We start from the raw sequence: 25483 nt of genomic DNA, 5'->3' as shown, positions 1-25483 counted from the left end.
GACTGTTATAATGTCATTATTAAAGAAGTTCCCTAATTTATCCTGTTATGGTAGAATGAGCGGCCAGAGGGGAAATAAAGTCAGGGCCCTCACTGCTGCAATCTAACAAGAACTTAATACAGAAGACTAGAAGCAAAAGGTCACCTACTGACCCAGTTATCCTGAGCCTAGTTCCATACAGTTGCCAGGCATTCCAAATAACGAGATAACATGGGAGGCAGGGAAGCCCTTGAAAGTCTATGTGTATCATCTCCACTACCTGGGAAAAGGAAAACCTTCAGACTGTGTATTAATCCCCAGGCCTGGAAGGGAGAAGGGAAGGGGGAATACAGTGCCCAAAGAAAAGCCTATAAACAACTCTGGTTAACTGTCTACCTCCAGCCATGTATACAAAATGAACAATAGAGTCTAGAGCAAGAAAAGGATTCAGTCTAGCAGATCCCCACTCATACCTATGTTTGGGTAGTCATGTCTCTCTTGGTGGAAGCTGACACCACCTTTACCTGTAAATCAATATGTAACCTCTTCACCCTCACCCCGCAAACTATATAAATCCTCAGAACAAAGGACTCTCTCTCTTTTTTGGCCACCTGGCCTCTAGCCACCCAGGTGCTGGCCTCCTGCCCTCTGGCCACCCTGCTTTTGCTTTCCTACTATAATTTAGCATTAGTAAACTTTCCTCGCATTGCTGATAGGCTTGCTGACCTGTAATTCTTTACTGCATTGGTGAGAAGAACCGAGTTTCTGGGAGTTTCTCCTGTGACAATCCCACCATTTAATCATTCCCCTTCTCTCCCCATTACACAACTAAGGAAGTTTATTTTCAGGTAGGAAGTTGTATACAGAAAGCCAAAAATGTAAGTGGCAAAGTAGAAGGAGGAATCCACAAAAGTGGAGCAGATTTGAGAGCCAGTCTAAGAAGGAGTATAGGAGGTGAGTTTTCCATTCAAATTGTGGGAAGTGTGGTCACTGTCCTGCTGTCTGCATCTGGGCTTATTGAGCAATAGGCAGGGACTGTTGGCCATCTTTTTGAAAGCATCTTTCTAATCCACTTTTGAAATAATAATATACAGATATGCTGAAGCACCCTATTTAAAAACCCAAAATATAAACAAAAAATATATAAAATATATCTTTAAATTATAAAGAATTTTTTCATATTTTAAAAATTAAATGAAAGGTCCTGGCTGAGTAGATCAGTTGGTTAGAGCATCCTCCTGATATGCCAAGGTTACAGGTTTGATTCCCAGTTAGGACACATACAACAATCAACCAATGAATGCGTAAATAAGTAGAACAACAAATAAATCTCTCTCTCTAAAAAAAAAAAAAAACAACAACTAAAGGCGATTTTATTTTTTTAATTTTATTTTTAAATCATGTTTGTTCTATTACAGTTGTCTCAATTTTTCCCCCTTTGCCCTCCTCACCCATCCCAACCTGCCCCCCTCTCCCACAGTCTATTCCCACTCTGTTGTCCATATCTATGGGTCTTTCATACATGCTCTTTGTTTAGTTCCTTCTCCTTCTTTCCGCCATTATCCACTTTCCCCATCCCCTCTGGTCACTTTCAGACTGTTCCATGTTTCCATGCCTGTGGTTTATTTTACTTGTTAGCTTCTTTTCTTGAATAGGTTCCACTTATAGGAGAGATCATATGGTATTTGTCTTTCACTGCCTGGCTTATTTCACTTAGCATAATATACTCTAGTTCCAACCATGTTGTCATGAAAGGTAGTAGCTCCTTCTTTACTTCTTTTCTTTCTTTTTAAAATACAGATTGATTTTATTTATTTATTTTTTTAAACGTTGAGATCCATTATAATATATTAAAAAATTTAAATCCATTATAAAGTCTCAGCAATTAAAACAAAATGGCACCAGCACAGAAATAGTCAAGTAGATCAATGAAATAAAGTGAGCATTCTAGACACAAACATATATATCTGTCTAACAATGTAACATATGATTCAACTGATATTTCAAATCAATGGGGAAAATAAGGCTTATCCAACAAATAAGTTGCATGGACCACTATTACTTGAAATAAAAAAAATATAGAGCACTATTTCACATATTATACAACAAATATTCAGGTGAGTTAAAAATCAATATGTAAAATCTAAGATTTAGGAGAAAATACAATATAAACTTTTTCTTACCGTGAAGTATCATATTCAGACTCAGAAGCTATAAAGTAAAATATTGACAAAATGACTATATTAAACATTTAAGACTATAGAGTAATATTCATGTAAAAAAAAGTTAAAACAAGTATTAGAAAAAGAAAATAGTTGCAACACATCTATAAAAGGGTTAATAGTTGTTTTTTCTTTTTGTAGGGAAAAAAATTCTACAAACAGTAAGTCAAAAAATGGATAAAGAATATCAAAAAGTCATTTAAAACCTTTTTATAAATATAATAGAAATAGGCAAGAAATATACTAAAACAGGTTTAGTTTCAACAAATAATAAAGTAACAATTAAAATAACACATCACTGTCACAATCTGATTAATGAGTATTAAAGGTATTGGTAATATCAAGTATTGGTGACCATGAAAGGAACTGGGTATTCATAGACTCTTTTTCTTCATCTTCTTAAAGCAGTCCCTTTTGCATATCTTGCAATGCTGGTTTGATGGAGGTGTATTCTTTTAACCTTCTTTTGTCTGAGAAACTCCTTATTTTGCCTTCCATTTTAATTGAGAGCCTTGCTTGGTAGACCAGTCTTGGTTGCAGGCCTTTGCTTTTTTCATGACTTAGAATATTTCTTGCCATTCCCTTCTGGCTTATAGTGTTTCTGTTGAGAAGTCAGCTGCTAGCCGTTTCCTTTATTGTTGCTACCTCTTTCTCTCTTGCTTGCTTTAGGATTCTCTGTTTGTCTTTGATAATTGCCATTTTCATGGTGATGTGTTTAAGAGTGGGCTTCATTGGGTTCCTCTTGAATGGGACCTTCTGTGCTTCCTGGACTTATGTGACTTTTTCTCTCCTCCAATTAGCGAAGTTTTCCATCATTACTTTTTCAAACAGGTTCTCTCTCCCTTCCTCATCCTCTTCTCCTTCTGATATCCCTATTATATGGATATTATTACGTTTCAGGTTGTCCTGCATTACCCTAAATGCCTCTTCATTCTTTTTAGTCTTTTTTCATTTTCTTGCTCTTTCTGGGAGCTTTTTTCTACCTTGTCCTCCAGCTCGCTGATTCGATCCTCTGCTTCATCTAGGCTGATTTTGATTCCTTCTGTTATGTTCTTCAGTTCAGATATGGTATTCTTCATTTCCTCTTGTCTCTTATTGATAGTTTCTATGTCCTTTTTCATGCTGATATAGTTTGCAGTAAGTTCCTCATAGTTTCCCTGTAGTTTTTGGTAATTCTCTCTGAGCTCACTGAGCTCATTGAGCTTCCCTAGAACTGTTGTTTGGAACTCAGTATCTGATAGTTTACTATGTCATTTAGTTCTCTTTTGGGGATTCCTCCTTTGTCTTCCAGTGGGGCGTATTTCTTTGTCTTCCCATTATTTGTGAGACTCTTCTCTTTTGCTTCTGATTCTTAAGTTGATCTGTCTTGATCTCCTGACTTTGTGGTGTGAACTTCTATGGTTGGAGACCACTGTTGTTGTTTTTTTCTGGATCTGCCTCTGATGATGTCAGATGGTGACCCTGTCTGATCTTATGCAGTCTGTTCAAGACATCCAGTAATCTACTGTTTGTGGCTGTCTTTTTCAGCTGTTAATCTATTCACTCTGCACTCAGCAGGCCGCCTTAGGCAGCTCAGGTCGGGGCAGAGTCCCTCCTGGCAGGGTGTGGTTATTGGGTCCTCTCACACGGCTGCCTTATGGGGGAGGAGTCCGCATGGGGATCCCACCAGCTACTCTCTCCGTTCTCTCCCCAAACCTCCATCCCCAGTCTCTCCTCAAGTGTCGCCAGACCTCTCTGCTCCCCCTTTATCCAGGGATCTACTGTCTGTGGCTGCCACTCTGCACTCAACAAGCAGCTTAGCACAGGGCGGGGTGGAATCCCACCTGGGGGCGGGGCTATTGGGTCCTTTGATGCTGGTGCTGCTCAGGGTGAGTGGTCTCTGCCTGAGCAAGATGGTTGCTGCCACATGGGGAATGTATCAGCACCAAGATCCCACTGGCTACTCTCTCAGTTCTCTCCCAAAAGCCTCCTTCCCCAGTCTCTCCTCAGGTGTCTCTAGCCCCCTCTGCCCCCGCCTTTGCCAGAGACCAGCATTAGTGGCTGCAAATAAAAATTTATGCATTGGCCCTTTAAACAATCTTTGCATCTCCAGCCGCCTGTCTCTGGCAGAGAGCAACCCTGCTGCTTTTTGCAGCTGGCTGTTTTCTGTGTACTTTTTGGGCTCTGCTGCTGTGGGCTAGAGATCCCTGGTTTTAGTTTAGACCCCACTCTTCTGAGAGGGATCCAACTGGCCCTTTCAATATCCTTCTGGTGCTGCCACCCGTGGGCACCCCGCTAGCCTTCTCAGGTCTGTACCACACTCCTTAGCAGTTAGATTGCACTAAAGCCAATTCTTCTGTCTCCGAGGTTACCAGGCTCCTCTCTCACTATTGTTCAGTTGTTTGTTTTAGGTGATTTCTCCACAATTTAGTTGTAATTCCAGGTTGGTCCTGGGAGGAGGTCAGTGTGACTTCCACTTACTCCTCTGCCAGTTTTAAAATTTTAAGTGGTTAGAAAAAATCATAAGTAATATTCTATGACACACAAAAAGTACATTTAAGCTTATATTATATTTAGGTTTTATAAAACCTAGTATAAAATGTATTCCAATCATATTTCAACTGAAACATTAGAAATAATATCAGGAATATTAGATGATGTATAAGAATTCTAAGCTGCAAATTGATGAAGTGTTTTTTTTCAAGTCTGTGTAAGTGTTAACAATTCAGAAATTTGTGAGCCATATTTTCTGATTTTAAATTGAGTATTCTTTCTACTATATTATCTGGTATTTTTATTTTAAAATAACTTTCCTAGTTGTAAAAATCACTCATTAGAAAGTATAATTAGCCCTGGTGTGGCTCAGTGGATTGAGTGCTGGCCTGCAAACCAAGGTATTGCTGGATAGATTCCCAGTCAGGACACATGCCTGGGTTGGAGGCCAGGTCCCCAGTAGAGGGCGTCTGAGAGGCAACCACACATTGTTGTTTCCCTCTTTCTCCTCCTTTCTCCTCTCTCTAAACAATGGATAAATAAGTTTTTAAAAAAAGAAAATATAAATTATTTGGTAGTATCACTTTGAGTCTTAATGTATTGACAGAAAATATTTCTAACATGATTTCCCCTAACGCATTGCTCTATATGATAGCATGCATTCCAGTTAAATATTTTTACAGTATGCCCAATTTTTACTAACAGAGAAATAATGAATAATGTTTTTCAATAAGTTGCTGAAGTTTTCTTGGTTTACTCAAACACTTCCTGATAGCTTGATTTATGTAATATAATTAAATTTATTTTCAAATATTTTGTATTTTCATTATTTTTCTTATCTACTGAATTTAACATAGTGTTCAATAATGAAGTCATTTCACATACCATAGGCACCATAAAGTTTCCTTGACTACTTAATGCATGTCTGTAATCGAATTTTCTATTTCAAAAAATTGTTTACAAAGCTCACCAGTTTTTATCCTTATCATTATTTGTGATATAACCTGATACATTTATTGCAATACATCTTTACCTATTAGAGTTCAGCTGGTTAGAGTGTCATCCTGATATGCTGGTTGCAGGTTCAATCCCCAGTCAGGGCATAATCATCAACCAATGAATGCATAAATATGTGGAACAACAAATCTATGTATCTCTCTCTCTTTCTCTCTCTCTCTCTCTCTCTCTCATCAGTAAAAAAAAAAGAAAAAGAAAAATAACTCCCTACTGCATATGAAAAAAACTATGCAAAGAAACACTTAAATATTTACTGTAAGAACAATTATTTTTCATGTTTCTGTTTGCATATTAAGTATTTACTACTCAGCGGCAATAAACTAACATTGAACAATATTTCTACTTCCATACACGCTCAATCAATGTAATGTTTATCAGGATTTTAAGAGTTATATTGTAAGACATACTGTTCCCCCACATTCCTCTTTAATTTTATATAATTAACAACTGCCTTTTTCCTTTTTCTGTTGTTTCAGTTAAAGGATCAAGAAAGTTAAGTCTGCCAACAGATCTTAAGGCTGATCTTGGTACGGTAGGCAAAAGCCAACAATTTTAAATTTTCTTACATTCATTTGGCTGAACATTTTTACTAACCAGTCTATGAATAACACAAGTTTCCTAGATGGTAGTGTTTGATGTCTTTTCAAAAGGCTTTTTAAAAATCACCATACAGTTCTGTTGGCAGCATTCAATATTGTGTTTAATAATCATTTTACAAAATTATGTTTTATAAATCATTATACACCAAGGTATATAATGTTTTGTTTTCTTTTTATCATGAAAATGTTTTTTTAACAGTAAAATAGTCACACAGATTGGTCTTTTATGACTGTTACCATGTAAATAGGCATCATTTTTTTTCTGGAATTATTTTTCTTATTTTTATGTCAGTATCATTTAGAAATAATGCTACTTTTAAAAAGTCTGATATATAAAAGAATGGAGCTTTGTTCATTTTTTTAATTCTAAGGAAGTTGTAGAAAATTTGATTCACTTTTAGTTTATTCTTTGTGCGATCACAGCCTTATTCATGATTCTAATGCTGAAATAAATAAGGCTTAATTAAAGAGGCCTTCTAATAGTTTTGTGTTACAACTTTTATCTGCTTTTTCCATCATGGTTTTTCTTTTTTGAAATTTAATTCAATTCCTTTTTTCCCATCTCCTTTATTCTGATTCAATGTCATATCATTAAATCCTACTAATGTCATGGTTAAAATAACAAAAATACAATAATTGGTCTTTTCATTATTCTTAAGAATTTATAAAGGTGTTTCACACATGCTGTTAACAAATGGTAAATTTAAGATTTGAACCTAGAACATGATACCCAAAGCTTATGAAGCAGAGTCACATATTTCATCTCATTATGTTAAATAACTCTTAGATAAATAGTTCATTAAATTTAAAATCTGATTACATACAAATTTTATATGAATTCAGTTAAATTAAGTAATTATAGTATCTTTTACAGACCTTAGAGCAAATTTAATCCTCATAGTTGCTTGATTCTTTTTTTAAATGTATTGTTCAGTTTTTTACAGTGCAAAGCTCTGATGCAGTCAACTAATTATCATTAGCTCAATAATATTATTATTAGTTCAATAAATAAATTACTAAGTCAATTAGTATTTTAGTAGTGTAATTAATGTCAAAAGAGGAATCAACATTATAGTTTCATTTTTTGACTTCCTACTATATATCAGGGCACTATGCTTTCTGATATGTACCTATTCTCTAAGATAAAGTAGGTGATACTGTTCCTACTTCACAAATGAATAAATTAAGGCTATGAAAATTTAAATTTTCCTATAGCCACACGACAAGTAGCAAAAATGAATTTAAATCAGGTACATATCATTGCAAAGGTTATAATCTTATAACTACATATCATTTTGTGTAGCATGTACTGTGACAAATGTCAAATGAAGACTATTCAAATAACACTTTTCTCTAGAAAACTATGCATCCTGATAGTCACATAATTTCCACAATCATATTTTGTTCTAGAATGTTGAAAAGGAAAAATAAAAAAGAAAGAAAACTTCCAGCCCACTTTTTTATTTTTAGATGTAACAAAGAAATTTTAGTTATAATGCTGTTCTAAAGGTCAGTTAGTCATCGTTGTTATTAATAAACATGTTAATAAACACTATTCACCAATGTCAGTTTCACCATGACTCCAATTATCTTCCTTCCAATTGCTTCATTCTCACTATTTTCATACAAACTTTAAGCAAAGATGAATTATGAAAACTCATATATAAAAGATAAAATAGTCATGTGCTCATTACTAAAGGATAATTTGCACTTAAAAGGAGTCATAATAAAATTTTATTAAATCTCTATTTCTAAATATGTGATCAATGTAATTTTATTTTTAAAAATTGTTTCCCACAATTTCCAGAAAAAAATTATAAGACTTCTGAAAGAGAATAATGTCTGTATGAAAATTCTTCCAATGTGAAACCTCAGTGTAAAACATAACTTAGATTGCTTGTAATGTGCTTTAGGAAGATATACAATAGTGTATAATACATCAATAAAGAAGGAAGATGTTTAAGAAGGTATTTTAGTAGGCCAAATGAGGGCCTGAGGTAGGATAACAATGAAAATGAACAGCAGAGGGGGAAATTACTGATGCAGAACTGGGAACAGTGAGAGAAGACTGCATAAGAAGAGTCAAGGATGACTACAGAGTGTTGAGAATAACTCTCATGGAGAATACCTGATTTTGGAGGAAAGGAAAGTAAGTTTGAGTTGCTGTGGAGGCATCCATGCTAACTGTTCAGTGAACAATAAGAAATGTAGGGCTGCAGTGTAGGAGGCAATCTCAAGCCCAAATTAATAAATAACATTGACTTAGCTAAAGGTATTAGTGATTGTGTATATGAGCTGTTCACTAAGAACAAATGTTAATACTAATATAATTTTTTGTTACAACAATCCTTAACAGGAACAGTATCACAGTAACAATAAAATAATAGTAATAACAGTAAAAACCTTATACATTGGTCACATGAAGTTAGAACCTTAAAGTGGTTAGCATTTTATGATAAGCGGGATAGTAAAACAGTAACAATAAATTAATAATAATAACAGCCAAAACTTCATACATTGGCCACTTAAGCAGTTAGAACCCTGGAAGTAATTGCCAGATTCATTAGAAATTGCTTCATAAGTAACATTTTTATATGTAGTGAAAAACTATCTTTTCATTTTTAACAAAAAATACAGACATTTCTTTTTCTTAAAAAAAACTAGATTTTTTAATTAGAAACCTAAAAATGAATTAATTTTATAAAACTCAAACCTTGCTGGCAGATAACATTGTGGATATATTGTTATATATGCATCATAGAATACTACAAATAAAACACATACACCCATGAGGTCTGAAAAACAAAAGTCTACTAAAGGATGATACTCAGCTAATGAAAAGATGAATGGAGAAGTCATGGTCAAAGGACAAGTAGTGAGTACTTAATTTATGTAATTGTATAACTAATGTTAAACAACAGAAGCAAATACGATTATCAAATAGAATGTAAATTTAAAATCTGTAACAATATAGAAATAATAATATAATTTTGAAATTAAGAGATGGAAGCTAGCAAAGAGGTAAAAGTTGCCAACAAAAGATTGAATGATTCTGTAGCTAATTCGGTGGTTAACTGATTCTGAATTATGAGCAAAAACAGCCCTCACCAGTGTGTCTCAGTTGGCTGGGCATCATCCCATAAACTGAAAGGTCACAGGTTCATTTCCTGTAAGGGCACATGCCTGGGTTGGGATTTTAGTCCCTGGTCAGTGTGCCTGCAAGAGGCAACTCATCAATGTTTCGCTCTCACATCAATGTCTCTCTCGCTATCTTGCTCCCTTTCTTCCCCTCTCTCTAAAAATAACTAAATGAAATCTTTTAAGAAAAGAGCAAAGACAAATAGAAGGAGAGGAATTAAACAAATTTTTCCTTCTGTAAGTTGAAAACAATTGATATTATGCAAAGGTAACAACTCAGGAAGTAAAGAATTAAGAATATATCTTCAGGGTAACTACTTGAATAAAACTAAAATACCCCAGAACTTCAAAAATTAGGCAAAAAATAAATATATATAAAATAAGAAAATACCATTTAGTGTGACTACAGAAAGCATAAAAAAAGAAAAACTTCCAGTCAAGAGGGCAGCATAGGTAAACATGCCTCGCCTCCTGGCACAATCACATCAAAATTACAGTAAAATTGTAGAACAACTATCACTCAGGATCATCAGATATCGAAAAGAATGGAGATCTGACAACTATGGAATTAAACCACATCCATCCAGACAAGGAGGAGGAGTGGAGGTGCAGAATGGACTTGTCCCACATCCATGTGTAGTCGATAAAAAATTCAGGAGCGATATCTCAGAAGAGAGGAATCCCAGCCCAGGAATCCAGTGCCAGGAAGATAAATCCCCATAACTTTTGGCTGCAAAAAACAGTGGAGACTGAGTTGGTGGAGGAATCTTCTGGAGTCTGAAGCAGTCTCTCTTAAAACCCACACACAGACTTAGACTCATTCCCTCTGAACTCCAGCCATAGGGTAGCAGTTTGAAAGGCACCAGAGGCATATAGGGAGGAATCGAAGTGTCTGGCATCCAGACAAAAATTGGGAGGCAGCTTTCTCCCACACAGAAAGGCAGGCAAAGGTCATTTTCTGAACCCTACCCCCACAGAGTCACAGAGCCAGCAGGTGGGTGCCATATCTGAGACTCCATCAACCTAGCTAACACTGTTTCCCCCACCCTGGAGATCCCCTGAAGCTCTATCCTACCCAACTTATGGGCCCACCCAAGCTATATAAAAATGACTTTTTATTATGAATGGCTGGTCTTGGCTCATGTTTCACAAATTCCTAAATAATCTCAAACAAGCAACAACCTGCCTCAGTGAGCCCCCAGACCCTGTACTACTTGCTAAGTGGTCCCAGGCCCAGCACTAGCACCAGCCAACCTAGATTCACAGATTGGCCTCATCTGGGAATCTATAAGCCCAGCGCAAGTAGCAGCCTTCTCAGATTGCTTGATAGCTCGTGCAGGGTACCTGGACAAAAGGCAGGCCGGGGCTGACTTTGGCCTGCACCACCTGCAAACCTCCAGAGCCTGCATACCTAGTGGACTGCTACAGACCACATCAGGGCACTACCACACAGCTGCATGACTGAGCCTCCATGGAGGGAGGAGGTTGGTGGTCAGTGGTCACAGCCAGTCCTTACAACCAGCTGGCCTGGATAAATCACTCCCATTGACCTGGCAACAGCAATCAAGGCTCAACTACAAGAGGAGGGTGTACTCAGCCCACATGAAGGGTGCATCTTGAGTACCCAGCTTGGGTGTTAGGGGAGGTGATGATGCTGGATCCCACAGGACACCTACTACATTAGACCACAATACCAAGACAGGGAGTCATAGCAGCTCTACCTAATAAATAGAAACAAACACTGAAAGGCTGCCAAAATGAGGAGACAAAGAAACATGGTCCAAATGAAAGAACATATGAAAACTCTAGAAAAAGAGCTAAATGAAATGGAGATAAGCAATCTATCAGATGCAGAGTTCAAAACACTGGTTATAAAGATGCTCAAGGAACTTACTGAGGACCTCAACCGCATAAGAAAGATCCAGTCAGAAATGATGGATACACTAATTGAAATAAAGAACAATTTACAGGGAAACAACAGTAGAGTGGATGGAGCTGATAATCAATCAATGACTTGGAACATAAGGAAACAAAAAACAACAATCATAACAAGAAGAAAAAAGAATCAAAAAAACAAGGATAGTGTAAGCAGCCTCTGGGACAGCTTCAAGCATTCCAACATTCACATCATAGGGGCACTGAAATGAGAAGAGAAAGAGCAAGAAATTGGAAATCTATTTGAAAAAATAATGAAAGAAAACATCCCTAATTTGGTGAAGGAAATAGACATGCAAGTCCAGGAAGCACAAAGTCCCTAACAAGATAGATGAACAATGGTGGGGGGATTGCCTGAGGGAATGGGGAGTGCTGGGTGGAGGGGGGCAAAGTGGGAAAAATTGGGACAACTGTAATAGCATAATCAATAAAATATAATTAAATAATTTTAAAAATAAATGAAAGCAGAATGGAACAGTGCCCATTTGTTAACATACTAGTCTTCAAATTCTCTGTTTTGAGCCTGTCATGGCTACCCTGATGCCAGCTTTTTACCCTTGGAAAATACCGAAAGTATTGTCCCTGTAACAGTTTTTGTTAGAACCAATCATTTGTCATGCCTGGAAGAGGGATCGTCCTCAGATATCCTTGGCCACAAAGTTCATATCTATAAGAAGAATGGGAGCCAGTGTGTTAAACCTCATGAACTCCAGGAGTATGATGGATACATCACAGGTATTGACCAGACTTTCATGCAAAATCACATATCCTTTGTGGTAATCAGAAAGATGGTGTCTGAACCCTGGTGATCTTGATAATTAATCCTGCAGCCATTTTTATGAAGTCATCCCTTGTAGAGAACAAATTTGCTGTGGATTGTGAAGCACGAATCATTTCTGTTTATTACCTGAATCTGAAAATGACAAGTGGGTAAGCAGGCACATTCAAAAGCAAATTCAAGTTTTCAGTTTGGATTGGCATCCCAACAATTTGTGCTGGAAATAGGATGGCATGACTGCAAAGTAAGAGTGCTTCTGCATACATTAAAGAAGTGGATGAAAAGTCAACCAGTATGACATAGGACAGCAGGATGCACTTTGGTTAGGCTGGCATTGAAGAATAGATCCCAGATTCAATTTCTCTGCCAGTGGGAGTTCTCTGGCCTGAGTCAACCATGACAGCACCATGTCCATTGTTGATGCTTCAAACAGTGTTCAGGTTTCAGTCCAAAAACAGAATTTCTGCTACCCCATAGTATATTATTTGCCTCAGAGAACAGTGCTGTAACTGCTGGCTATGACTGTTGCCCAGTGCTATTTAACTAAGACAACTGTGGCTACTTGCTCTTAGTCTCCAAAATAGATATTCCAAAATATAGTATCCAGCACAACATGTTAATCATGGAATACATCCACAACATGGACAAAAGTCACAATTGAGGACCACAATACAGTTTCAGAGATGCCACACCACAATAGCATTATTCAAGTACCTATTCATGAGGTGGATAAGAAAGATTATTGGATATTTTGCCATATGGGAACAGATGGAGCAATGACATTTTGGGATTTAAACTCCTTGGGATCTTCTATCCAGGGCATTCAAATGATATAAAACTGAGTAAACCTCTAATCGAGCATGACAAAGTACAACTGATTGGAGCTCTGTCATTTGTATGATAGTGAGAAAAGCCTACCATAAGGAAACACTGAAAAAAGATACCATGCAAATACCAGTTGTGTGTTTGAATATAATTGGGGAAAGTATTGGATTTTTAAAGCAATGGTCTTTAAAATTTTTTTTTGCTGTTTCATTACATTTTTTAAAAGATTTTATTTATTTATTTTTACAGAGAGGAGCAGGGAGGGAGAAAGAGAAGAAGAGAAACACTGATGCATAAGAGAAACAGTGATCAGTTAGTTGCCTGTCACACACTCCCAACCAAGGACTTGGCCCGCAACCCAGGTGTGTGCCCTAACTGGGAATCGAACCAGCAACCTTTTGGTTTGCAGGATGATGCCCAACTCACTGAGCCACACCAATCAGGGCTCATTCCATTCTTAAGCAAAACTTTTCTTTAAGCACTACATTAATTTAAAGGGGATGGGGTGGGATGGGATGTAAATTTTCTCCCAGAAAATTAAGTAAAAATACTAAATGTGATTTTTTTAAAAAATAACAGAACTAAGGCAAAATGTCTCTCGTGTCGATAACTATAACTAAAATAATTTGCTTTTTATAAGAAGAAGGCTTTCAGCATGGATCACAGACAAAATTTAATAAGGGAAACATGTAAGGCAGCAATTCAAAAAAGTAATAGGACGTATTAGGCAACTACTAGAAAAACTAAAACAGGAGATACAATGTTAATATCAAAATTGAGTTCAAAGCAAAATACTTTAAATTAGAAAAGTGTTTATATTTACAGTGATGAAATGTGCTCTCCACAATAACACTATTTTATTATAAATTTCTATAAACCAAATAGTATAGGGTTAACAGTTGTATGTCGTAACTATAGAAATATAAGGAACGAGAAGAAATAAATAAATGCAATAATAAGAGATTTTAACATAATTTAAAGACAACTCAAGAAGACAAAAAATAAGACCATAAGACCACAAAAAACAATTTACATGGAAGATTTATTTAATAAATCTTGACTTTGTTGAAAATGTTATTTTCAAGTAATAAAAATTTACAAAATTTAAATTGTGTTAAATGCACAAAGGAAATATCAATATTTAAAAGTAAAACATTACAAATCACATTCTCTAATCACGAATTAATGACTAAGAAATTAAGAAAAAATAGAGATTTTAAAACCTCAACTCCTGGGCCTGGTTTCTGACTTACTAGATCAGTAACTAGATTTTTTTATATCCCCAATAAAATCATGGATCGAGATCACTGAATACTATAGACTAGGGATCTATAAAATAGTTAGCAACTACAAAGCTATTTCCCAGAGTAGAGAACAAAGAAGGGGAGCTAGAAAAAAAAATTCCAGACTGCATATAGATACCTAATGCTAAGAAAAAAAACAAAAAATTAACTACTGCAATTTATTACAGATGGAATTAATTATATTAAAAAATACAAAGACTTCAAAAATTAGACTTTTTAGGATACTCAGAGTGATGAAAAATAACAAATTTATTTAAAAATTAAGTTATGAAACTAAAACAAGCACAAATAAAAAAGGAAGAATCATGGATAACAGTGGACAAATGAATAAAGTCTATCAATAAAGATATAGAAATTATAAAAAGGAATCGAGTAGAAAATTTGGATCCAAAAATTACAAATAGCTAAAATGAAAATTCACTGGAGATTCAACAGCAGCTTTGAGCAGGCAGAAGAAATTGGCCTACCTGGAAATAGTTCAATTGAAATTACTGATTCAGAGAACCAAAAAGAAAATGAACAGAAGGTAAGAGACTTGTGAAACACCATCAAGTATACTAAATATTATAGAGTACCAGAAGGAGAAGAGAAAGACCAAAAAAGATGAAAGAATATTTGAAGAAATGATGGCTGAAAACTTCTAAACTCGAGGAATGATGTGAATCTACACATCCAAGAAATTTGATGAATTCCACATATGACAAATTCATAAAGACCCATACTGGGATACATTACAATTAAACTTTAAAAAGAGGATTTTTAAAGCACCATGAGAGAAGTGACTCATGTATAAGGGATCCTCAATAATATTAATAGCCAATTTCACATGAGAAACCAAAGAGGCCACAAGACAGTGGGATGACATATTTAAAGTTCTGAAAGAAAATTAAAACTCCCAACAAAGTCTATATCTATATGGGAAATAATATGAAATAAAGTTGAAAAGAAAAAAATTCTATGTCTTGCAAAATTTTCCTTTAAAAATTAAAATTAAGACATTCAGATTAAAAAAGCAGAGAGAGTTGATCACTATCAGACCATCCCTACAAGAAATACTAAAGGGGATACTGCAGGTTGAAATGAAAGGGCACTAAGCAGTAATTTTAAGCAATATAGTGAAGGAAAGAATTGTAAAGATGACTACGTAGGTACACATAAAACCCAGTAATAATATATATTCTTTTTTATTGTTCAAATGCATTTGCTTCCATTTTCCTGCCACCACTTCCCCCTGCCCCACTCACCCCCACTTGCCACCCACAATCCTTCCCCACTCTGGCTTTGTCCATGAGTCCTTTACACACGTTCCTTGACTTGACCCATCCCCTTCGTTTCCCCCTTACCCACCTCCCTCCTCCCCTCTGGTTACTGTTGGTTTGTTTTTCCTTTCAATGCTGCTGGTTATATTGTTCTTGCTTATTTGTTTTGTAGATTAGGTTCCGCTTATAGGTGAGATCATATGGTATTTGCCTTTCACCCCTGGCTTATTTCACTTAGCATAATGCTCTCCAGTTCCATTCATGCTTTTGTGAAGGTTAGTAGCTTTCTTTCTCTCTGCTGTGTAGTATTCCATTGTGTAAGTTACCAGTTTTTAATCCACTCATTTATGGATGAGCACTTAGGTTGCTTCCAGGACTTGGCTATTGTAAATTGTGCAGCTATGAATATTGCAGTGCGTAGGTTCTTTTTAATTGGTGTTTTGAGATTCTTAGGGTTTAATCCCAGCAGTGAAATCTCTGGGTCACAAGAAATTTCCATTTTTAGCTTTTTGAGGAAATTCCATTCTGTTGCTGCACCAGTCTATATTCCCACATATACCACACTAGAATTCCCTTTTCTCCACGTCACCAGCACTTGTTTGTTGATTTGTTGATGATGTCTATTCTGACTGGTATGAAGAGGTATCTCACTGTGGTTTTAATTTGCATTTCTCTAATGCCTAGTGATGCTGAGCATCCTCTCATATGTCTCTGGGCCCTCTGCATGTCCTCCTTGGAGAAATGTCTGTTCAGGTCCTTTGCCCATTTTATAATTGAATTGTTTGTCTTCCTGCAGTGGAGTCATGTGAGTTCTTTATATATTTTGGAGATCAAATTCTTTTCTTTTAAATGACTTAAGGTAATTTATCATTCTTTTAATTACTTTATTTATTTTTTCAAATACATTTATCTCCACCTTCCCCTCACCACTTTCCCCTCTCCTGCCAATCTTTCCCCACTTTGGCTTTGTCCATGAGTCATTGAATATGGTCCTTCACTTGCCCCTTCCCTTCCTTTTCTGCCGCCCACCTCCCTCCTTCCCTCTTATCTCTGTTGGTTTCTTTTTTTTTTTTTTCAGAGTTGCTGGTCTTATTTTCCTTAAATCTTTGTTTTGTTGGTTAGGTTCCGCTTATAGATGAGATCATATGGTATTTGTCTTTCCCCCACCGGCTTATTTCACTTACCATAATGCTCTCTAGTTCATCCATGCTGTCGTGAAGGGTAGTAGTTCTTTTTTTCTTTCTGCTGCGTAGTATTCCATCGTGTAAATGTACCATAGTTTTTTGATCGAATCATCTACTGATGGGCATTTAGGCTGCTTCCAGCACTTGGTTATTGTAAATTGTGCTGCTATGAACATTGGGGTGCATAGGTTATTTTGAATTGGCGTTTTGGGACACTTAGGGTATAGCCCCAGCAGGGGAATCACTGGATCAAAAGGCAGTTCCATTTTCAGCTTTTTGAGGAAATTCCACACTGCTTTCCACAATGGCTGCACCAGTCTGCATTCCCACCAGCAGTGTACTCAGGTTCCCTTTTCTCCATAGCCTCGCCAGCACCTGTTGTTTGTTGATCTGTTTATGCTGGCAATTCTAACCTGTGTGAGGTGGTACCTCATTGTGGTTTTGATCTGCATTTCTCTGATGGCTAGTGATGCCGAGCATCCTTTCACATGTCTCTGGGCCCTCTGTATCTCTTTCTTGGAGAAGGGTCTGCCCAGGTCCTTTGCCCATTTTTTGATTGGCTCACTTGTCTTCTTGGAGTGGAGTCGAGTGAGTTCTTTATATATCTTGGAGATCAAACCCCAGTCTGATGTATCATTAGCAAATATATTTTCCCATATGGTTGGCTCTCTTTTCATTTTGCTGATGTCTTCTTGAGCCGTGCAGAAGCTCCTTATTTTGATGAGGTCCCACTGTTTATTCTTTCCTTTATGTCACTTGCTTTAGTAGACATTATCAGTAAAAAAATTGCTGCATGGGATATCTGAGAGTTTCCTACCAATGTTCTCCTCTAGGACTTTTATGGTGTTGCAACTTATATTTAAGTCTTTTATCCATCCTGAGTTTATTTTTGTGTATGGTGTCAGCTGATGATCCAATTTCAATTTTTTGCATGTAGCTGTCCAGCTCTCCCAACACCATTTGTTGAAGAGGCTATTATTGCTCCACTTTACACTTCTGCCCGCTTTGTCAAATATTAGATGCCCATATAGACCTGGGCTTATTTCTCAGTTTTCTATTCTGTTCCACTGGTCTATGGGTCTGTTCTTGTGGGATTGCCAGATTGTTTTGAGTATAGTAGCTTTGTAATATAGTTTGATGTCTGGTATTGTGATCCTTCCTACTTTGTCTTACTTTCTCAAAATTGCTGCAGCTATTCAGGGTCATTTATGGTTCCATGTAAATTTTTAAAATGTCTGTTCTGTGTCTGTGAAATATGTCATTGGTATCTTAATAGGGATTGCATTGAATCTGTACATTGCTTTGGGTAGTATGGACATTTTGATGATATTAATTCTTCCAATCCATGAGCACAGTATATGCTTCCATTTATTTGTGTCTTCCTTAATTTCTTTCTTCAATGTTGTATAGTTTTCTGCATACAGGTCTTTTACCTCTGTGGTTAAACTTATTGCTAGGTACTTTATTTTTCTTCTTGCTATATCGAATGGTATTTTTTTCTGATATCTTCTTCTATTTCATTGCTGGTGTACAAAAATGCCTTTGATTTCTGAATATTGACTTTGTATCTGGCTGTTTTGCCAAATTCAGTTATTAGGTTGAATAGATTTTGGTGGAATCTACAAAGTTTTCTATGAACACTATCATGTAATTTGCAAACACTGATATTTTTAATTCCTCCTTTCCTATTTGGATGCCTTTTATTTCTTTTTCTTGTCTAACCGCTGTGGCTAGGACTTCCAATATGATGTTGAATAGAAGTGGTGAAAGCGGACGTCCTTGTCATGTTCCCGATCTCAGTGGGAAAGCTTTCAGTTTTTGCCCGTTGAGTATGATGTTGGCTGTACGTTTTTCATATATGGCCTTTATTACATTGAGGAATGTCCCATTTACTCCCATTTTGCTGAGTGTTTTGATCATAAATGGGTGCTGTACCTTATCGAATGCTTTTTTTGCGTCTGTCGAGATGATCATGTAGTTTTTGTCTTTCCTTTTGTTTGTGTGATATATTACGTTTATTGATTTGCGTATATTGAACCATCCCTGCATCCCTGGGATGAATCCCACTGGATCATGGTGGATAAACTTTTGAATGTACTGCTGGATACGGTTAGCCAATATTTTGTTGAGGATTTTAGCATCTATGTTCATCAGCGAAATTGGCCTGTAGTTTTCTTTCTTTGTAGGGTCTTTATCTGGTTTTGGGATTAGGGTGATGCTGGCCTCATGAAAAGAGTCTGGGAGTCTTCCCTCCTCTTGGATCTTTTGGAATAGTCTGAGAAGGACAGGGGTTAGCTCTTCCTTAAATGTTTTGTAAAATTCTCCTGTGATTCCTTCCGGTCCTGGGCTTTTGATGCCTCGAGTTTCTTGATTACTGCTTCAATTTCCCCAGCTGTTATCAGTCTGTTCAAGCTTTCTGTTTCTTCCTCCTTTAGTGTTGGAAGATTATACTTTTCAAGAAATGTGTCCATTTCATCCAGGTTTTCAAATTTGTTGGCATATAATTGTTCATAGTAGTTTCTGACAATCCTTTGTATTTCTGTGGTTTCAGTTGTTATTTTTCTTCTTTCATTTCTGATATTATTTATTTGGGTCCTCTCCCTTTTTTTCTTGATGAGTCTGCCTAAAGGCTTGTCAACTTATTTATCTTTTCAAAGAACCAGCTCCTGGCTTCGTCGATCCTTTGAATTGTTCTTTTCGTCTCTATGTCATTCAGTTCTGCTCTGATGTTGACTATTTCCTTCCTTTTACTTGCTAAGGTTTATTTGTTGTTGTTTCTCCAGTTCTTGAAGTTGTAGTGTTACATCTTTTATTTGAAATGTTTCTATCTTTTTTAGTTAGGCCTGTATTGCTATGACCTTCCCTCTCAGAACTGCCTTTGCTGTGTCCCATAGGTTTTTGGACTCTTGTCTGTTCATTTTCATTTGTTTCCAGAAATTTTTTGATTTCTTCTCTTATCTCACTATTGACCCATTCATTGTTTAATAGTCTACTGTTCAGTCTCCATGAGTTTGCAAGTTTTTGAATTTCTCTTTGAGGTTGATTTCCAGCTTCAAGCCCTTGTGGTCCGAGAAAAAGTTTGGTATTATTTCAATTTTCCTGAATTTGCTGAGGCTTGCTTTGTGTCCTATCATGTGGTCTATCTTTGAAAAACTTCCATTTTCATTTGAAAAGAATGTGTATTTTGCTTCTCTGGGATGCAAGGTTCTATATATGTCAGTTAAGTCTTTTTGATTCAGTGCATCATTCATCTCCACAATATCCTTATTGATGTTTTGTTTGGAAGATCTGTCCATTTTTGACAGTGAGGTGTTGAAATCCTCTACTAACAGTGTGTGGCTGTCTATATCTTTTCTGAAGTCATCCAACAATTTCCTTATATACTTGGGTGCTCCTATATTGGGAGCATATAAGTTTACAATGTTTATGTCTTCTTGATAGATTCTTCCTTTAAGTATTACAAAGTGCCCCTCTGGATCTCTTTTTATGGCCTTTGTTTTGAAATCTATTTTGTCTGATATAAGTATTACTACCCCTGCTTTCTTCTCTTGCCCATTTGTTTGGAACATTTTTTTCTATCCCTTTACTTTCAATCTGTGTAGGTCTCTTGCTCTGAGGTGGGTCTCTTGTAGGCAGCATATGTGTGGGTCATGTTTTCTTATCCATTCAGCCAGCCTGTGTCTTTTGGTTGGGGCATTTAGTCCATTTACATTGAGAGTTATTACTGATAGAAACTTATTGATTTCTTCTCTTTGTACCTGTGTTTTTCTCTTTCTCACTCTTTTCCTTCATCTTCTTAAAACAAGTCCCTTTAGCAAATCTTGTAGTGCTGGTTTGGTGGAGATGTAGTCTTTTAGCCTTCTTTTGTCTGGGAAACTTCTTATTTCCCCTTCTTTTTTTTTTTTTTTATGACTACTGGACTGAAAATTAAAGACATTGTTTAATTTATTTACTTTTTAAATACTTTTGTCTCTGCCTCCCCCCCGACCACGTTCCCTTGCCCCCTCCCTCCTTCCCTCCCTCAGCTCTTCCCCTTTGGTTTTGTCCATGAGTCCTTGCTATATGTTCCTTGACTTTCCACTTCCCTTCCTTTTCCACCACACCCCACTCCTTCCCTCTTGTCTCTGTTGGTTTCTTTTCCTTTCAGTGTTGCTGATCATATTTTCCTTGCATCTTTGTATTGTTGGTTAGGTTCCGCTTATAGGTGAGATCATATGGTATTTGTCTCTCGCCCCCTGGCTTATTTCGCTTAGCATGATGCTCTCCAGTTCCATCCATGCTGTCGCGAAGTTTAGTAGTTCTTTTTTTCTTTCTGCTGCGTAGTATTCCATTGTGTATATGTACCATAAAATGGCCATCATAAACAGATCAACAAACAACAGGTGCTGGCGAGGCTGTGGAGAAAAGGGAACCCTAGTACACTGTTGGTGGGAATGCAGAGTGGTGCAGCCAGTATGGAAAGCAGTGTGGAATTTCCTCAGAAAGCTGAAAATGGAACTGCCTTTTGATCCAGTGATTCCCCTGCTGGGACTATACCCTAAGAACACCAAAACGCCAATACAAAAGAACCTATGCACCCCAATGTTCATAGCAGCACAATTTACAATAGCCAAGTGTTGGAAGCAACCTAAATGTCCATCAGTAGATGATTGGATCCCCTTCTATTTTAATTGAGAGCCTTGCTGGGTAGAGCAGCCTCGGTTGTAGGCCTTTGCTTTTCATTACTTGGAATATTTGTTGCCATTCCCTTCTGGCTTGTAGTGTTTCTGTTGAGAAGTCAGCTCCTAGCCGTATCGGGCCTCCCTTGTATGTTACTCCCTGTTTCTCCCTTGCAGCCTTTTGGATTCTCTCTTTGTCTTTGATAGTTGCCATTTTAATGATGATGTGTCTTGGAGTGGGCCTCATTGGGTTCCTCTTGAATGGGACCCTCTGTGCTTCCTGGTTCCATGAGACCTTTTCTCTTCTTAAATTGGGGAATTTTGCCATCATTACTTTTTCAGACAGGTTCTCTATCCCTTGCTCCTTTTCTTCTGCTTCTGGTATCCCTGTTATGTGGATATTATTGCATTTCAGGTTGTCCTGCATTTTCCTCAATGCCTCTTCATTCTTTTTGAGTCTTTTTTCCATTTCTTGTTCTTTCTGGGAGCTCTTTTCTACCTTATCCTCCATCTCACTGATTCGATCCTCGGCTTTATCTAGCCTGCTTTCGATTCCTTCTACTGTGTTCTTCAATTCAGAAATTGTATTCCTCATTTCCTCTTGTCTCTTATTGACAGTTTCTATGTCCTTTTTCAGGGTGACATAGTTTGCCTTAAGTTCCTGATAATTTCTCTGCAATTTCTCATAGTTATCTTTAAGGTGGCTGAGCTCATTGAGCTTCCTTAGAGCCATTGTTTTGAATTCAATATCTGATAGTTCCCTTGCCTCTATTTCATTTAGCTCTCTCTGTGAGGAATCCTCCTTTTTGCTCATTTGGGGGGAACTTCTTTTTCTTCCCATTTTTGTGAGAGTCTATTTTTTTTTTATTTTTTTGCTTCTGCTTCAAATATCCGTCTAGATTTCCTGCCTTTGTGGATTAAACTTCTATGATAGTTGGTGGGTCTTTTATTTATTTTTTTCTTTTCTTTCTGGGTCTGCCTCTGATAGTGTCAGTTGTTAACCCTATCTGACCTTGGACCGTTTGTTTGAGACTTCCAGGAATCTACTGTCTGTGTCTGTCACCTGTGATTGTCAGTCTAGTCACTCTGTCCTCATCTGTCAGGCTTAGGCACCACAAGGCAGAGTAGTGCTTCCTGATGGCAGGACTATTGTGCCCTTATAGGCCACTGTCACTCAGGGGAGTCGTCCACCTGAGCAAGATGTAGATCATGGACTGAGGAAGAGTGTGCACTGGGATTCCCCAGTTCCTCTGTCTCCAGTCTCTCCTTGAGGGTCTCTGGGCATCTCTGTAACCCCTTCAGCCAGGGATCCACTATTTCTCCAGACCGCTCAGCACTTGCGGGCCCAAGCCCTCGCCCACCACGCGGGTGCTGGTCCACAAGTGCCCTGGCAGGTCCGTTCGTGCCCTCTCCAGCCCATGGAGGCACCAGTCCATGCATGCCCTCACAGGCTGCATTGACGCCGGCCTGCTGGAGTCCTCGCTGGCCTGAGCTGTGACGGGTCCACACACCCCCTTGCCAGCCACTGGCATGTGAGCCTCTGCACTGGGTGATTTGGGGCCAGCTATTGTGTGCTTTTCCACTTTTGGCTCTTTGGGTGCATGGCCTGCCTGCGCATAATGGTGACTAGGGAATGGGGAAGGAGTTGGGACTCCCCAGTTCCTCCTCCCGTTCTTTCCCCAATGCCTCCATCTCTAGTCTCTCCTCAAGGGTCTCTATGCAGCTGTGTGTCCCCCTTGACCAGGGATCCTCTATTTCTTCCAGCCAGTCTGCACCCAGCCCCCAGCTCACAAGCACACAAGCTGTGTGCAGAGTACACAAAAGGCTGGTTTATTAATTCACTTATGCCTGAATGAGATGGTAGCTGCAGGATGGGAGGTGAGTTATCACTGGGACTCTGCTGGCCGCTGTCTCAGTTCTCTTCACAAACTTTTCCTCGCCAATCTTTCCTCAGGTACCAGCCCACTGTGCTGCCTCCTCTACCCAGAGATCAAGGAAAGCGCCTGCCACTGCAAATTTTTGCGTTGGCCCTTTAAATGTCTCTTTCCATCTCCAGCCACCTGTCTCTGGCAGAGAGCACCCCTATGCTTTTCACGGTTGCATTTTGTGTGTTTTCCTGGTTTCAGCTGCTGTAGTCTAGGGGTCCCTGTTTATGATTCAGACCTGTCCTTCTCAGGGGGATCCAACTGGCCATTTTACTGTCTTTCTGGTGCTGGTGCCCGTGGATGCCCAGCCCACCCTCTCGAGCCTCCACCACACTTCTCACACATTCAGATGTGTGAAAGTTGATTCCACTGTCTGTCTGCAGCTCCAAGGCTCCTCTCCCTCTATTGTTCCATTGTTTTCCAGGTGATTTCTTCACTATTTAGTCACAATTCCAGTTTGGTCTTGGGAGGAGGTCCACATGACTCCCATTCACTCTTCCACCATCTTTTTCCTAGAGATCAAATTCTTGTCCCGGGTATCACTGGCAAAAATGTTTTTTCCTATGGTTGGTTCCCTTTATTATTAATTATTAAGAAATGAAGGGGGATCATCAGAGGCAGATCCAGAAAGAAAAAACAGCAGCCTCCTACCATAGAAGTTTACATCACAAAGTCAGGAAGTCAAGACAGATCAATTTAAGAAGCAGAAGCAAAAAAGAGGAATCTCTCAAATAATGGGAAGACAAAGAAACACCCCCCAATCAAAGGGAAAGGAGGAATCCCCAGAAAGAGAACTTTCGCTAACTGGGGGAGAGAAAAAGTCACACAAGTTCAAAAGGCACAGAGGATCCCACTCAAGAGGAATCCAGTGAGGCCCACTCCAAGACACATCATCATTAAACCGTCAAATATCAAAGACAAACAGAATTCTAAAGGAACAAAGGAGAAAGAGGTACTACTAACATATAAGGTAGCCCGATATGGCTAGCATCTGACTTCTCAGCAGAAACACTACAAGCCAGAAGTGAATGGCAAGAAATATTCCAAGTCATGAAAAGCAAAGGCCTGCAACCACGACTGCTCTACCCAGCAAGGCTCTCCACTAAAATAAAAGGTGAAATAAGGAGCTTCTCAAACAAAAGAAGGCTAAAAGAATACATCTCCACCAAACCAGCATTGCAAGATATGCTAAAGGGGCTGCTTTAAGAAGATGGAGTAAAAGAGTCTATAAATACTCCCTTCTTTTCATAGTCAGCAATACTTGATATTACCAATATTTTTAATTCTTACTAATCTGATTGTGACAATGTTATTTTAATTGTTACTTTATTATTTGTTGAAATTAAACCTGTTTTTGTATATTTCTTGTCAATTTCTATTATTTTTAAAAAGCTTTAAATCACTTTTTGGTATTCTTTATCCATTTTTTGACTAAATATTTATAGAATTTTTCCCTAAAAAAAAAAAACTATTAACCTTTTTTAGATGTGTTGCGAATACTTTCCTATTCTATTACTTGTCCTTTATTTTTTTATATGTATATTACTATATAGTCTTAAATGTTTAATGTAGTCATAGTGTAAATATTTTATCTTTTAGCTTCTGGGTTTACCTTAGGGTAAGAAAGATATTAGTTTGTATTTTCTCCTAAATTTCTTTAGGTTTTACATATTGATTTTTAACTCACCTGAATATTTCTTGTATCATGTGTGAAATAGGTCTCTATATTTGTTTTATTTCAAGTAATAGTGGTCCATGCACCTTATTTGTTGAATAAACCTTAATTTTCCCATTGATTTGAAATATCAATTTAATTATATATTACATTGTTAGATATATATGTTTGTTTCTAGAATGCTCATTCATTGATCTACTTGATTATTTCTGTTCTGGTGTCATGTTTTAATTGTTGAGACTTTATATAGGATTTAAATTTTGTAATATTTTATAATGGATTTTGATATAAAATAAATAAATAAATAAAACCTGCATTTTAAAAAGAAAGAAAAGAAAAAAAGAAGGCTCTCCTACCTTTTACAACAACATGGATGGAACTGGAGAATATTAAGCTAAGTGAAATAAGCCAGTCAGTGAAAGACAAATACCATATGATCTTACCTATAAGTGGAATCTATTCAAGAAAATAAACTAATGAAGAAAATAAACAGTCAAGGAAACATGGAGAAGA

General features: G+C 37.4%; 1 protein-coding gene and 1 pseudogene across 5 annotated transcripts in view; both read left to right on the top strand.

Annotated features, from left to right (window-relative positions):
- Positions 1–25483, top strand: part of STXBP5L (syntaxin binding protein 5L) — a 402439-nt gene that overhangs the window by 340091 nt on the left and 36865 nt on the right. For 3 of the 5 annotated variants that reach the window (XM_054575242.1, XM_054575240.1, XM_054575244.1), the window contains one exon: positions 6167–6217. The exons of the other annotated variants lie outside the window; for them this stretch is intronic. In XM_054575242.1, the coding sequence (XP_054431217.1) occupies positions 6167–6217 (51 nt within the window). The remainder of the gene's footprint in view (positions 1–6166; positions 6218–25483) is intronic. 5 annotated transcript variants of the gene reach the window in all.
- On the top strand, positions 11903–12976 carry LOC129071851 (actin-related protein 2/3 complex subunit 1A-like; annotated as a pseudogene).

Source organism: Pteronotus mesoamericanus, unplaced genomic scaffold (genome assembly GCF_021234165.1).
Source record: "Pteronotus mesoamericanus isolate MK-2021 breed Mesoamerican mustached bat unplaced genomic scaffold, CSHL_Meso_final contig_27, whole genome shotgun sequence".
NCBI classification, from domain to species: Eukaryota; Metazoa; Chordata; class Mammalia; order Chiroptera; family Mormoopidae; genus Pteronotus; species Pteronotus mesoamericanus.
Note: the sequence above shows the minus strand (reverse complement) of the source record. Positions and strands in the feature narration are given on the sequence as shown.